This window comes from Geotrypetes seraphini, chromosome 7, assembly GCF_902459505.1.
Source record: "Geotrypetes seraphini chromosome 7, aGeoSer1.1, whole genome shotgun sequence".
Lineage (NCBI taxonomy): Eukaryota > Metazoa > Chordata > Amphibia > Gymnophiona > Dermophiidae > Geotrypetes > Geotrypetes seraphini.
Genome location: NC_047090.1, coordinates 122,606,455 through 122,620,938, shown reverse-complemented (window position 1 = coordinate 122,620,938; position 14,484 = coordinate 122,606,455). Strand labels below are relative to the sequence as shown.

Below are 14,484 nucleotides of genomic sequence, written 5' to 3'. Positions count from 1 at the left end.
CAGTTATAAATTACAATATTATTATCAAGACTTAGCCAAAAGCAAAGATTTATAAACTATAAAGAGTTTTACCTCATTGAAAATTGTCATTTCTTTAATGAGGCCCTCCAAGTACCTACAAATCCAAAATGTGGCCCTGCAAAGGTTTTGAGTTTGAAACCACTGAGCTAGATGGAGCTGACAAGCCATTTAGATTTGGATTCAGGCTCCAGCAACTCAATCTTTGGACTGAAACATCAAAGTATAAATTTAAAGTTTCTGGGCCACTTTTCAGAGCTGTTGGTTTTTTTAACCAGTCACTGCAGTGCACTGCTTTGCTAGCATGTTCTTATGTGCCACAGAGGTACTAACTCTCCGACACAAGCCCACTCAAAAACCAATAATAATAACCAACTACACTCTTGATCTGATTCACAGCACAATAACCATATAAAACATGAAAAACCAGTGGAGCCGAAAAGAAGATACTTATTGCTGTAAGCACTAAATATTGAAACCAAAAGCAGACAACCCTCAACCAACACCTCAAAACGTTTTAAGGTGTTGGTTGAGGGTTGTCCGTTGGTTTCAATATTTAGTGCTTACAGCAATAATAAGTATCTTCTTTACGGCTCCACTGGTTTTTCATGTTTTATATGGTCATTGTGCTGTGAACTAGGTCGAGAGTGTAGTTAGTTACCACAGAGGTACTAACACACTTCAGCTCCCCTTTTCCTGGTTTATGTCAGATGATGCACATTGTTAACTGTCAGATTCAAATAGCCTCAAGTACATGAACTGATCCTGTTCCCATCTTACACATTACCTGCATTGTCAATGTTTGGCATGCTAGTCTGCTCCACTGACTCGGTTTCACTGCTCCGGCTCTTCTTTTCGGAGTCCTGACTGCACAGGTTCTTCTTGTTCTTAATCAAAATTTTTCCCAGCAGATCCTGGGGACTGGGCAGGGGAAACCCTGGTTTGAGCTGTCAACCAGATAAATGTTAATATTGTTGAACTATTCTGCCCTTGGGGGTGGGGGATATTTATTATTTTTAACAGTCTTCATTTCAGTGGTAGTTCAGGGTGAGTTAGATGCAGGTACATTCAGCAGGTATTTTCCTGTATCCAGAAAGCTTACACTGAATTTGTGGCTTCCCAAGGTCACAGTGAGCAGCAGTGAGATTTGGACTTGGCTTCACTGATTCTCAGCCTATATCAGCTTCACTTCTGCATTACTTTCATGTCTCTTTTCTAATAAAAGGAGACATGGGCTTTAGTTATCTCCACACTGCCCCCGATGGTAGCTTTCAGGAAGTATCACATTTAGAACTTACCTTGCTCTTCCACCATTAAAACCCTGCACTTCCCCTTCCTTTCCATATTTCTACTACCTAGAAGAAACTGCCTCTTTTACCTTGATGCATTTTACACTGTCAGATAGTTTGGCCTGACTCTTTGGCTTTGAGGAAATCTTTCCTTTATCTGTAGGCTTTGCAGACTTTATGCTTTTGATACAACTGCTCTCACAAATGTACAGGCTCCTTAATGGGGCCAATAATCTCAGGCTTTGAAATGGGTATTATAGAGGTATGACAGGGTTACTAAATTTCCCTTATGTGACAGTGGCTACATTTACCTGTCCCTTCAGTCAATGAAGGAGTAAGTGACTTGTGCAAGATCACACAAAAGCAGTAGTGGGATTTGAGATGGGCTTCTCTGATTCATAGCCTGTTGCTCTGACCACTAAGCTATTCCTCCCTCTGATGGGATAAGTTATTCTGGCTATATTGTCCCAAAGGGAGATGGTTAGGGTAGAGTTTAAAACTCCTTGTGAGGGAAGAGATTAAGACTTTTTCTGCTCTTCCTTGGGAATTCCAGGAAGAACACCCCAAGACCTAGGAGGTCTTAGGTTTGGGGGGAAAAAATCTCCCTTGCAGTTTCAGAGCTTTTGTTGAGCCTGTTTTCCACAGATCCCAGAGGATTAGAGTGGAAGAGAGTCTATGAACAAGCGAAGAGAGAACTGAAAGAAGACTGGTGCTCTGAGACTTACTAGTAACTTAGCCCAAAGCTGCAAAAGTCCCTGGTGTTTCTAGGAGGAGTTAAAGGATCAGAAAACTACTGTTCTGTGCTTATCCTGTTTGCTTGGGGGATTTTGTTAAACGAATTTATTTACTTGTACTGTCCCAAAGATTTTCATCAGCAAATCTTTTGTTGAAGAGCTACTCAGCCTAGATATTTGAATTTTCTTTGGAGTGAGTAACAATGTTGCTGGACAAATGCACATGTGAAGGAAGAAACCCTCAGAGGTATGGTCTCCTCCACACTCCTCCTCTCCCCCCTGCCTCAACCCAACTCAACACAACTCCAGAGGAAAGTAGTATAGAATGCCAGCCCAGACCCACCAAATGACCCTGGATTCTGCTCAGTAGATAGTTCAGGGCTGCAAAAATGTTACCAGAATGATACTTTTAATAATTCTTTACCAAATGCCCGTATAACAGCAGTGGCAGCCCCCATTAGCTGGTGAGTTTCCTCTCCCCACTTACAGGATATTTTTCTAGAGGTTCCGTCAGCAACATGTCTCCAAAGATTGTTCTGCAGTACTCTGCCATTTTGGCTTGCTGCTTGGGACTGTAAAATACCACAAAAGAATACAAAGAGGACATCACACATGGCATTCGAATGTCCCTCATTCTTAACTGATTTACTCCAATGTGCACTTTGTGGTTTTCTAGTCCAGTGTTTCTCAACTTGGTCCTGGAGTACCCCCTTTCAGGTTTTCAGGATATCCACAATGAATATGCATGAAAGAGATTTGCATATCATGGAGACAATGTATGCAAGTCAAGTTTATGCATATTCATTCTTTCTTTTCCATGCTTATCTTTATATCTTTTCTTGTTACCCACCAGATGTGTTTTCCCTAAATATTTCTTCATTTTCTTTAAAGATTGTAGTTCATCTCCCTCGCCTTCTGTACCAGTTATTTATTTGTACGTATATATTATGAGGGCATAATCGAAAGGGACGTCTAAGTCTATTTTCATCTAAGTCACAAGTCGTCCAAAGTAAAAAAACAGCCTAGGACGCATTTTCGAAAAATACATCCAATATTTTTTTCTTTCGAAAATCGTCTAATTATATGTCCTGCCAATCTGATCAACCAAGTCGCTAAAGCATCCATCTTTATACCACATTTCCGTCCAACTTTTCATCCAAGTCAAAAACACCTAGAACAAACCTTGTTGGACGTGGGAGGGGTCTGCAAAGTGATGTACTGAACACCTAGACATGCCACCTAAATAGTGGGGTACCTTACAGGGCACTGCTGTGAACTTCACAAAAAGGGTGCTATGTCTTCTCCTCACTACAGCTCCCTTATAGGTCATGGTGAGCCCCCCAAACCACCTCCAGAATCCCCTAGACCCACTTATCTACCACCCTAATAGCCCTTATGGCTGCAGGAGCCACTTATATGCCAATAAAAAAGGGTTTTGGGGGTGTATAGGGGAGTGCACATGGTTAAGTATCAATGCAGTGATTACAGGAGCATGGGTCCTCCTCTCTATGGGTCCCTAACCCACCCCCAAGATGACTTAAGCTGCATCTGTGCTGGACGACTGGGCATGTTTTACATGGTCTAAGTCACAACATCCAAGTTCCGTCGATGGTGGGCTGTATAACTTTTGGTTATACATGCTGTACGACTAAGTCTAAGCCGGCCCACGTCCCGCCCAACTCCCTCCCTCGACACTCCTCCCAAAATGCCCCGTTTAGCTTTGGTCGTTTAGCGGCACTATGTAGGCCTAGGTCGTTTAGAAATATGTCCAAAACCTGTTTTTATTATCGGCACTTGGACATATTTGAGAAATGTTCGTCCAAGTGCTGACTTAGGCCGGTTTTTGGACGTTTTTCTCTTTCGATTATGAGCCCCTATGTATTTAATTGTATAAAACTGTTTTGTTTTGTCTCCTATTTTAAAAAATGTAATACGCGTTGAAATATGTGATACTCCGTGTACAACAAACCTTAATAAACTTGAAACTTGATATCCTGAAAACCTGACTGGCAAGGGGGTACTCCAGGACCGAGTTGAGAAATGCTGTTCTAGTCAACACCTTCTTATAGTTCCATCTCACTGTCACATATGGTTAGACACGATTTAGAAATCTTGCTTTAGAGCTGTTGCCCCATCTATCTGGAACAGTTTTCCTCTTAAGCTTAGAATAGAACCTTCATTTCTGAAATTTAAGAAGGCACTTAAAACTTTTCTTTATATCCAGGCAAAAGTCCACAACACTAGCCTAAATGATCCCCTTCTCCTTTCTTACCCTTCCTTTTTTCCCCTAAACTCTTTTAGCAAGAAGGATTGTAAATTAGATCCTTTCCTCCTGTAACACCTCTTTTGTGCATCATACATTTTTTGTACATCCTGTGTTATCATCAAATTTTTAGTATTTCTTTTAACCCATTTTTATTGTAAACCACCTGGATGTTTCTATTTCAATTCACGGTATATCAAGAAATTAACTTGTATGCATTTAATAACAATTCTAAACTAGGTAAAGCAGTGTTGTCTCAAGTACCCCTTAGCCAGTGTGGTTTTCAGGCTATCCATAATGAATATACTTTGGGTAGATTTCATGCACTGGTTCCATTGCTCACAAATCTATCTCAAGCATATTCATTTTGGATATCCTGCAAACCAGACTGGTTAGGGCAGGCTTGTCCATCCTACAGCCCATGGGCCAGATCCTGACCTGCCAAGGGATTCTTCCTAGTCAGTGGAAGTTTGCCATTTCGAAGAATCTTCCCCACCGTGACTCAGCTCTCTAAAAGCTTGAGCTGTGTAGAGCCAGAAGTTCTGGTGTTTTTTGCAATTTCAAATTTCATGAGTCCTGAAACTACTATACCAACCTGAACTTCTGGCTCCATGGATTAGAAGTAAGTATACATATTTTATACCATATTCATACTGTCTGAGTACAGTTCTTGTATATCTCGGTGGGGGAGGGAAAGACATCTTGAAGTGGAATTTAGCAAATAAAATATAATAATATGCTGGCTTGTTGGTTCAATATTGCCTTGATAATGAATGTTACTGTTAGGAAGACTGGATGGACCATTCTTTATCTGCTGTTGTTTACTATGGGGCTCATAATCAAAACTTAAACACATCTAAAAACCTGTCTAAGTTGGCACTTGGACAACCTAAAAGACAGATCGTTCAAGTGCCGATAATCAAACCAACTTTCTGGACATGTTGAGGCACTTTTTATGCCCCTGAATACTGCTGTGTGCCCAGAGCTGAAAGGGGCATATCTGGAGGAGTAGTTAGGGCGGGATGTGGGCCGACTTAGACTTACATGACCTGCAGGGATAATCAAATGTTTTACTAGACATCCTGGACGAAACGTAAACGTTGTGAATTAGACGATGTAAAAACAGGTATAAGTGCCAAAAAGGTATCCAAAGTAACCAGATAACCACTGCAGAGACAAAGTAAAGACCCACACACACTCCCCCAGGGTTCACCTACCCCTCAGCCCCCACAAAGATCAGAATAAAAAAGTACATATCTGTCTCCAGAACATCAGCACCTGCTATAGGAAAGCCTAGTACAACTGTACAAAGGTGTCTTAAATAGCCTGGGGGGTGGGCTAGTGAACCATAGAGAGAAGGACCCAGGCCCATAAGCCACTCTAACCACTACATTTATGGTAGAACATGAGAGCCCACCAAAAAACAAAACAAAAACCTACTCTACTGCCATATAGATGCCACCTGCAGCCATATGGTGGGTATAGTGGTTTTTGGGAGTGTTTTGGACGGCTCACCATAACCTATAAGGGAGTTCTGGTGAGATGTTTGTCTGTCAACCTTTTTATGAAGTTCACAGCAGTGCCCTGTAAGGTAGTCCAGACAGACGATTTTTGAAAACAAAAAATATTCTAGGCATATTTTTCAAAAATGGGCATTTTCCTACTGCTGACTTTGTGTGTGTAGCACCATACACCCAAATCGGACTTAGACGTATGTTTTGATTATGTCTCTCCATGTTACTACTATGTTACATGTGGTTTCCTTGCAGTTGTGATCTCTAGTTTTGCTTCAATGGATGGCAGTGAGTTTTGAGATAAATACATGTTTTGTATCTTGTTTTTCACTGTCATCTTTACTCAGTCATAAATAACCCTCACCTATTGACTTTGTCTATCTCTTGTACCCTTAAACAGTCTTGAAGCAGCATTTCACTTTAAGCATCTTAAAAACATCTAGAGAGAGCTGGTGATACTTCTAACATCCTCCTAAGAGCAGAAAATCCACTCTCTGATATTTGCTTTGGTTGCAGGACAGTCAACAAAGAAAAACAGATACTCACGAATCAACATGATTCTCAAAGGAAAGGATGACAGGGTAAGAGGAGGTTTTAAAAGCACTTTCTGCGATCGCCTCAATCACGTCCTGCAAAAGTGACAGAGAATAGCATGCAGTTCCAAAATACAAACCAACCTGCCCAATCACTCTGCAGACCCCTTACATCAGGGCTTCCTGAACCTGGCCTGGGAACCGCTCAGTAAGTCAGATTTTCAGGCTATCCACATCAATATACCTGAATATGAAATCAATTTGTGTGTCCTGAGTCTCCAGTGTATGCAAAATGACCTCATGCATACTTGTGGTGGACATTCTGAAACCCCAACTGGTCCCCAGGTCAGATTTGGGAAGTCCTGCCTTATACGATTAACTTCCAGATTATTTGTAAAATAAGATCTGACCCTACGGTTAAAGCATAAATCACTGTTGTATCAAGCTCCTTACACTTAAATATCTAAGAACAATATTTAGCTTTCATGCCAGCAACTCCCACAATGGAACTGTATTCTTTTTCACTAACTCTTTATTAAAGATTCTTATATCCCATCACTGAAAAAACACTCTACCATAGAATTCTGACAGAACATATGCACCAAGGCAACATGAAAATAAGTCTACCTCAGAATCTTCAGCTCTACAGAATTCCATAATAATTTCTGAATTTAATTTCATGAGTATGTCTAGTTTATGAAGGTTGATCGTTGATATTTCTTTTGTTTCTTGCTAACTCTGTTTCTTTGGTTCCCCTTAAAATGATTGTGGACTAAATAATGTTTAGTTTTCTGAGTGGGTTCCACTTTGTACGTATATTTTTTCCCTATTTGCTTTTAATCTGCACTAAAGTAGTACTGAAAATGCTTGCTTTGTTGTTTAAAAGGTACAGATTTTTTTAAAAATAAAAAAGTTGATCCTTGTGAATAAATCTTCTCTGAAATACAGTAAAGCATTTCTGGCACCTCAGCTGCCCATGAAATGATAACCCTATCTGCTGAGAGCTAACCTCAGTTGTACCTGTTCATTTACATAGCTGCTTGGGAATTGGAACTGATTAAACCAAGGGGGCCATTTACTAATGGTTAGTGCAGGGCTAAGTACTCTGGTTCTCAAGAGCCACAGATAGGTCAGGGTTTCCGGATATCCTTAATGAACATGCATGAGATTTATTTAAATACACAGCCCCAATTGTACAAAATATATTTGGATTTTGCCCACACCTTTTTCAGTAGTTGCTCAAGGTGAGTTACATTTAGGTGTGCAAGGTATTTTCTTGTCAATGAAGTGCTCACAATCTAATTTTGTACATGTGGCAATGAAGGGTTAAGTGATTTGCCCACCATCAACTAAATAAAATCTAAATTGATATTTATAAACTGCTTTCTCCCTACAAATAGGTTCAGAGCAGCTCACAGTTTAAAAATTATATTCAGACATTTTACAGCATAAGATTCATCACAAATATAAACCATCTAATTTCTTACTCATGAATTTCTCTTCAAACCCTTCCTACATAGCATGTAAAAAGATTGATTTCTCAATGACTGAGGCAGAGTATTCCAGATTTGTATAGATTGATAGGAAAAAGAGTTCTCTAGATATTTTAGGCCTGATTCTCCAAAGTGCGTCCCGATTTTAGGCAGCTGTAGGCGTCCTACAGCTGTCTAATCAGCCAATCGGGATGCACATTTTTTTAAAAAATGCTCCCCAGGCAGGCCGCCTATATTGAAGGCGCCTCCATGCCAATCCAATCTTACCATGCCAATCCAATCTTATCATGCCAATCCAATCTTATAAGCTTCTTTGATTGGGTGACAGGAAAGCTAGACTCAGGAGAGTCTCTGGACATAGTGTACTTGGATTTCAGTAAAGCTTTCGACAGTGTCCCACACCGTAGACTATTAAACAAGATGAAATCGATGGGGTTGGGTGAGAAACTAACTGCATGGGTCAATGATTGGCTGAGTGGTAGACTTCAGAGGGTGGTGGTCAACGGCACCCTCTCTGAGACATCGGAGGTGACTAGCGGAGTACCGCAGGGCTCAGTCCTGGGACCATCCCTTTTCAACATATTCATAACTGACTTGACCCGGGGGCTTCAGGGTAAAGTAGCAATGTTCGCCGATGACGCCAAACTGTGTAACATAGTAAGTGAAAGCAACCTCAAGGACAGTATGACGCAGGATCTGATCACGTTGGAAAACTGGTCCTCGACATGGCAGCTGGGCTTCAACGCTAAAAAATGTAAAGTCATGCATCTCGGCAGCAGAAATCAATACAGAACATACTCCTTGAATGGAGAAACACTAGCTAGGACTTCAGAGGAACGGGACTTGGGGGTAGTCATCAGTGCAGACATGAAGGCTGCCAAACAAGTAGAGAAGGCCTCATCTAAGGCAAGGCAAATGATGGGATGTATCAATAGAAGCTTCGTCAGTCGCAAACCTGAAGTCATAATGCCACTCTACAGAACCATGGTGAGACCTCATCTGGAATACTGTGTGCAATTCTGGAGGCCAAATTATCGGAAAGATGTGCTTCGAGCTGAGTCGGTCCAGCAGATGGCCACTAAGATGGTCGCCGGACTCAAGGGTCTCTCATACGAAGAAAGACTGGGTAAACTGCAGCTCTATACCCTAGAGGAGCGCAGGGAAAGGGGTGACATGATTGAGATGTTTAAGTACGTCACAGGTCGTGTCGAGGTGGAAAACAATATATTCTTTCCCAAGGGACCCTCGGTCACAAGGGGGCACCCGCTCAAACTCAGAGGAGGGAAATTTAGTGGTGACACCAGGAAGTATTTCTTCACAGAAAGGGTGGTAGATCACTGGAATAAACTACCAGTGCAGGTGATCAAGGCCACCAGCGTGCTCGACTTTAAGAAAAAATGGGACACCCACGTTGGATCCCTTCGAGGGTCGAGTTAAGGAACCAGGTCACTAGCACTCAGACTTAATGGGGTGGGTCAATAGAGTGGGAAGACTTGATGGGCTGTGGCCCTTTTCTGCCGTCATCTTTCTATGTTTCTATGTTTCTCCGGGAGCCTAGGGAGACCCGCAAGACGCCTAAGCTCGCCTAAGGGCCTTAGGCGAACCTAGGCGGCCCTACGCGTCTCCCTAGTAGAGGAAGAGAAGCTTAAAAAGTAGGCCAGCAAAATGCTGGTCTACATTTTAAGTAGACGCGGCCGCTATACTTATGGCAGCAAGGGATCTCCCTGCTGCAATAAGTATAGCGGCCGCCTGTCCCATCGCCAACAGGAGGATGCCCAGTCCTCCTGCTGGAACCCCCCTGGAACCCCCCTCCCCTCCAAACTGATAATCGCGGGCAGGAGGATGCCCAGTCCTCCTGCCGGAAACCCCCTGGAACCCTCCTCCCCTCCAAACTGGTAATCGCGGGCAGGAGGATGCCCAGTCCTCCTGCCGGAACCCCCCTGGAACCCCCCTCCCCCCCAAACTGGTAATCAAGGGCAGGAGGATGCCCAGTCCTCCTGCCGGAAAGCCCGACGACCCCACCCCCACCCCCAAAACTAACCTCCCTCCTCCAACTAACCTTTACATGTTGGTCGGCTGGACGGGTCTTGCTGCTGTCCAGCCGACGGGCCCGCCTCGTGGAAATGAGACGGGCCCGCCCCTTCCCGACCCATCCCCGCTAAATCTAAGGCCTGATTGGCCCAGGCTCTAGAAGCCTGGACCAATCAGGCCTTAGGCATAGCGGGTCCGCCCATCCCTACTAATCCTAAGACCTGATTGGTCCAGGCTAGGCACTTGCTGTCAAGAGCAAACCCTATAGCACTTACCCGCTAATTAAGTCTCCATCAGAACAACAATCTACACCTACAGCTCTCAGTCACAGAATACTCATCATCGGACTCATCCTTACATGGGCGCTATTTCATTTCATTTCATTTTGCCTCTACATCCAAATGCTCAGAGGGGCCTCTTTACTTGGCAATAAGGATTCGTACTCAGGCACATTAACAGCTAAAGCTGAGATGGTTAGGTTTAAAACATCTGTGTTAACTGTTGGGGGCATTCTCAGCACTTTAGGGAAGGTAGTTGTGAAACTAACGCAGAGCATTGATCACTGTTGTGTGTTAATAGCATAGCTGATAACCTCCGAAGATGTAGCTAATTGCAACAGGTTATTTTCCAAATCAGATGTTAATATGTGCTATCTATTCCATATTACCTGCAAGGATCTCTTTATCCCCATCCCGACCCGTCCCATCCCTGCAAGCTCTGTCCTCATCTGCACAAGCCTCAAACACTTTAAAATCATAAGTATTTGAGGTTTGTGTGGTTAAGGCAAAGACACAACTCCTGATGCAGGCTCGGTTGAGCCGAAACATAGACTGTGTCAGTTATTGTGATATATGTTAATAAAACCTCCGTTTGCTTTTTTATGTTAATAAGTCTCCTTCTATCTCTTGGTTGGACAACTTTGGACTCTGTTTTTTTGTTTTGTTCAGGTTAATTCTGTGGAGACCCTGTTCATTTTTTTCTTCTGACCACATTAACTGTTAACGTGGTGACTTGCTGATAGTGTGCATTAAAACTCATTTTAAACACCTAATGCAGCTTTGTGAATAGATGAGTGTAAAAACTGCCTGAGCTTTGGAGACACCCCCTTACCTTGAATAAGATCTCAGTTGTCATGGTAAAGCCATGAGTTATAATGGGCTCCTCCTCCGGGGGCTTTCCCTTCCAGCAGTCTAGCTCTACACAGCGGCAGCCGGCCAGTAGGGTCTGACGATACATTTCAGGGGATGAGACTCCAGAAAACTGGCCAGCTAGACAGATTGGGAGGAAAAAGAAGAGGAACTTATTTCCCAAGTACAGTATATTTCATGCATCTCTAGACGATCTCCAACAGGAAAGAGAAATCAGGGAGTTCATGGTGAAACTTGGAGGGTATTACTCACCCTATACTGGATTGTGTTCTTAAGGTAATTAGACAATAAAGGCTAAGTTAGGATGGGCTCATTATTTAGATTTACTATTATTTTTGTTAAATTACTGGAGCATCAGAAGGTAGATATTAGAAAAGCTCACACTAGGGCTTAATATTCTTTAGTAAAAGGGCCTCAAAATTTGCAATGCCCACATACAGTATATCTCATTTATCAACATCAAATAACAAAGGGGCGTGGCTTGGACAAGTAACAGGATGGTTGGGTAAAGGAATAGCTCCGTGAAGCCAGGCTATTTATGTAGAATATAAGCTACAAATATTAGTTTTCTAAACTTTAAAGGGTTAATTTTGGCTTAAAATGGCATCGGGCAGGCAAAACAAAAACAATTTGAATGGAACAGGAACTGGGACGAGCAGTGTCAAAAGATCAAAACTGGAGCCGGCAACTCCGTCAAAAGCTCCACTACCAACGGAAGAAAAAGACAGCAATGATATTATAACAGAGCTTCGACAAATCAAAGCAATTGTATCAGACAATGCTAAAAAATTACAAGTGGTCATAGAAGAAGTTGCTTGCCTCACGAAGAGAATGGAAGTGGTTGAATTAAACTGAATCATTTGGAGAAACGGGCAGATGGAGTGGAGACAGAACTGCTGCAATGTAAGATAGAACAGAGGGGGGATTTCTTAATTTTATTAAATGTTTAGATCAATAGGAAAGAAAATTTTATACAATATGTGACTGCATAGGTTATGGTAGGGTTGGGAGGAAGGGGGTTAAATTTTATAATTTAATGTTGAATATGATAGAGATTCAAGTGATGTATTAAATTTCAATTGTCATTTATTGATACACTTATTGATACACTTGTTGTAAGATGTAAAAATGAATAAAGATTTATAAAAAAAGAAAGAGGAAGACAGGCAAAATATCTGGAAAAGTTGAGAGGCTAGACAAGATGTCAGGAAAACAAAGATACAAATGAAATAAAAAATAGCTGACACGGTAAAACGAGGAGACAAAACATTTTTTAGATATATCAATGATAGGAAGAAGTACAAAAGTGGCATTGTGAGACACAAAAGCAAAGGGGAGGAATATGTAGAAGCTGATAAAGAAAAGGCTGAATTGTTTAACAAATATTTCTGTTCTATGTTCACTGCTGAAGATCCGGGAGTGGGACTGCAGAAGACAAATGTGAATAAGGATGGTGGAGTAGTAGGCCCTGATCAATTTTCAGAGGGTTGTGTTCGTGAGGAGCTAGCTAAATTAAAGATAGACAAAGCGATGGGGCTGTATGGTGTACATCTGAGGGTACTGAAGGAACTTAGGGAATTTCTGGTGGCTCTGCTGATTGACCTTTTCAATGCTTCTCTAGAGTCGGGAGTGGTACTGGAGGACTGGAGAAGGGCGGATGTGGTCCCTCTACACAAAAGAGAAAGTAAGGAAGAAGTAGGGAATTACAGACCAGTAAGTCTGACTTCTGTGGTAAGCAAACAGAGAATGATGAAGTTTCTGGAATCCAGTGGATTACAGGACCAGAGACAACATGGATTCACTAGAGGTAGGTCTTGTCAGACAAATCGGATCAATTTCTTTGACTGGGTGACCAGAGAATTGGATAGAGAGAGTGCACTAGATGTGGTGTATTTAGATTTTAGAAAAGTCTTTGACAGTGTTCCACACAGATGGCTAATAAACAAACTGAGTGTTCATGGGATGGGTCCCCAAAGTGACAGGATGGGTCAAGAACTAGTTAAGTGGAAGATGACAGAGGGTAGTGGTCAATTGAGATTGCTCTGAGGAAAGGGATGTTACCAATGTTGTGCCTCAAGGTTCTGTTCTTGGACCTGTTCTTTTCAACATTTTTATAAGCAATATTGCTGAAGGGCTGTCAGGTAAGATTTGCCTCTTTGCAAATGATACCAAAATGTGCAATAGAGCAGACACCCATGATGGTGTGAATGACATAAAGAAAGACCTAGCGAAGCTTGAAGAATGGTCTGAAATTTAGCAGCTAAAATTTAATGCTAAGAAATGCAAAGTCATGCATTTGGGCTGCAAAAATTTGAGGTGGCAGCCCTAATCACTAGGCCACTTCTCCGCTCTTATGTTCCTTTATTCTTGGGCAACTCACTTGGAAAAGAGATGGCTGCAGGGGAATATGATTGATGCTTACAAAATCCTGAGTGGTGTAGAATGGGTAAGATTGAATTGATTTTTCATCCTTTCAAAAACTATAAAAACCAGGGAATCCTTTTAAAACAAATAGGAAGACTTTTTTTTTATTGAAAGAATAGTTAAGCTCTGGAACTCGTTGCCAGAGGATGTGGTTATAGCAGTTAATGTAGCTTGGTTTAAGAAGGAAAAGTCCATAGTCTGCTATTAAGACAGACATGGAGGAAGCCACTGCTTGCTGGATCAGTAGCATGGAATGTTGCTTCTGTTTGGATTTCTGCCAAGTACTGTGACCTGGATTGGCCATTGTTGTAAACAGAAAACTGGTCTAGATGGACCAGTGGTCTGACCCATATGGCTGTTCTTATGTTCTTAACACTCTATTGTCTCAGGTACGAAAAATAGATCGCGAGTCCTCTGGTGACAGGGAAATATCTAGTATACCTGAATATAACAAGGTGCGAGCTAATCCCAAATGAATAAAATTGTTATGTATCATTGCACTTAGATTAAAAAGGGATTCTTAAGTAACTGTGTAATATAGTAAGTGAAAGCAATCTCAAGGATAGTATGACTCAGGATCTGATCACGTTGGAAAACTGGTCCTCGACATGGCAGCTGGGCTTCAACGCTAAGAAATGTAAGGTCATGCATCTCGGCTGCGGAAATCCATGCAAAACTTACACCTTAAACGGGGAAACACTAGCTAGGACTTCAGAAGAACGGGACTTGGGAGTAATCGTCAGTGCAGATATGAAGGCTGCCAAACAAGTGGAGCAGGCCTCATCCAAGGCAAGGCAAATGTTGGGATGTATCAATAGAGGCTTCATCAGCCGCAAACCTGAAGTCATAATGCCGCTTTACAGAACCATGGTGAGACCTCACCTGGAATACTGTGTGCAATTTTGGAGACCACACTACCAAAAAGATGTGCTTCGAGCTGAATCTGTCCAGCGAATGGCCACTAGAATGGTCTCCGGACTCAAGAGTCTCTCATACGAAGAAAGACTGGGCAAACTACAGCTATACACTCTTGAGGA

General features: G+C 42.1%; 1 protein-coding gene across 2 annotated transcripts in view; it reads right to left on the bottom strand.

Annotated features, from left to right (window-relative positions):
• The window catches only part of PLCB2 (phospholipase C beta 2), a 166,000-nt gene that overhangs the window by 59,904 nt on the left and 91,612 nt on the right, over positions 1-14,484 (bottom strand). For both annotated transcript variants that reach the window (XM_033953411.1, XM_033953410.1), the window contains exons 11-14: positions 10,986-11,143; positions 6,365-6,447; positions 2,529-2,613; positions 806-965 (exon numbers count right to left, since the gene is read on the bottom strand). In XM_033953411.1, the coding sequence (XP_033809302.1) occupies positions 806-965; positions 2,529-2,613; positions 6,365-6,447; positions 10,986-11,143 (486 nt within the window). The remainder of the gene's footprint in view (positions 1-805; positions 966-2,528; positions 2,614-6,364; positions 6,448-10,985; positions 11,144-14,484) is intronic.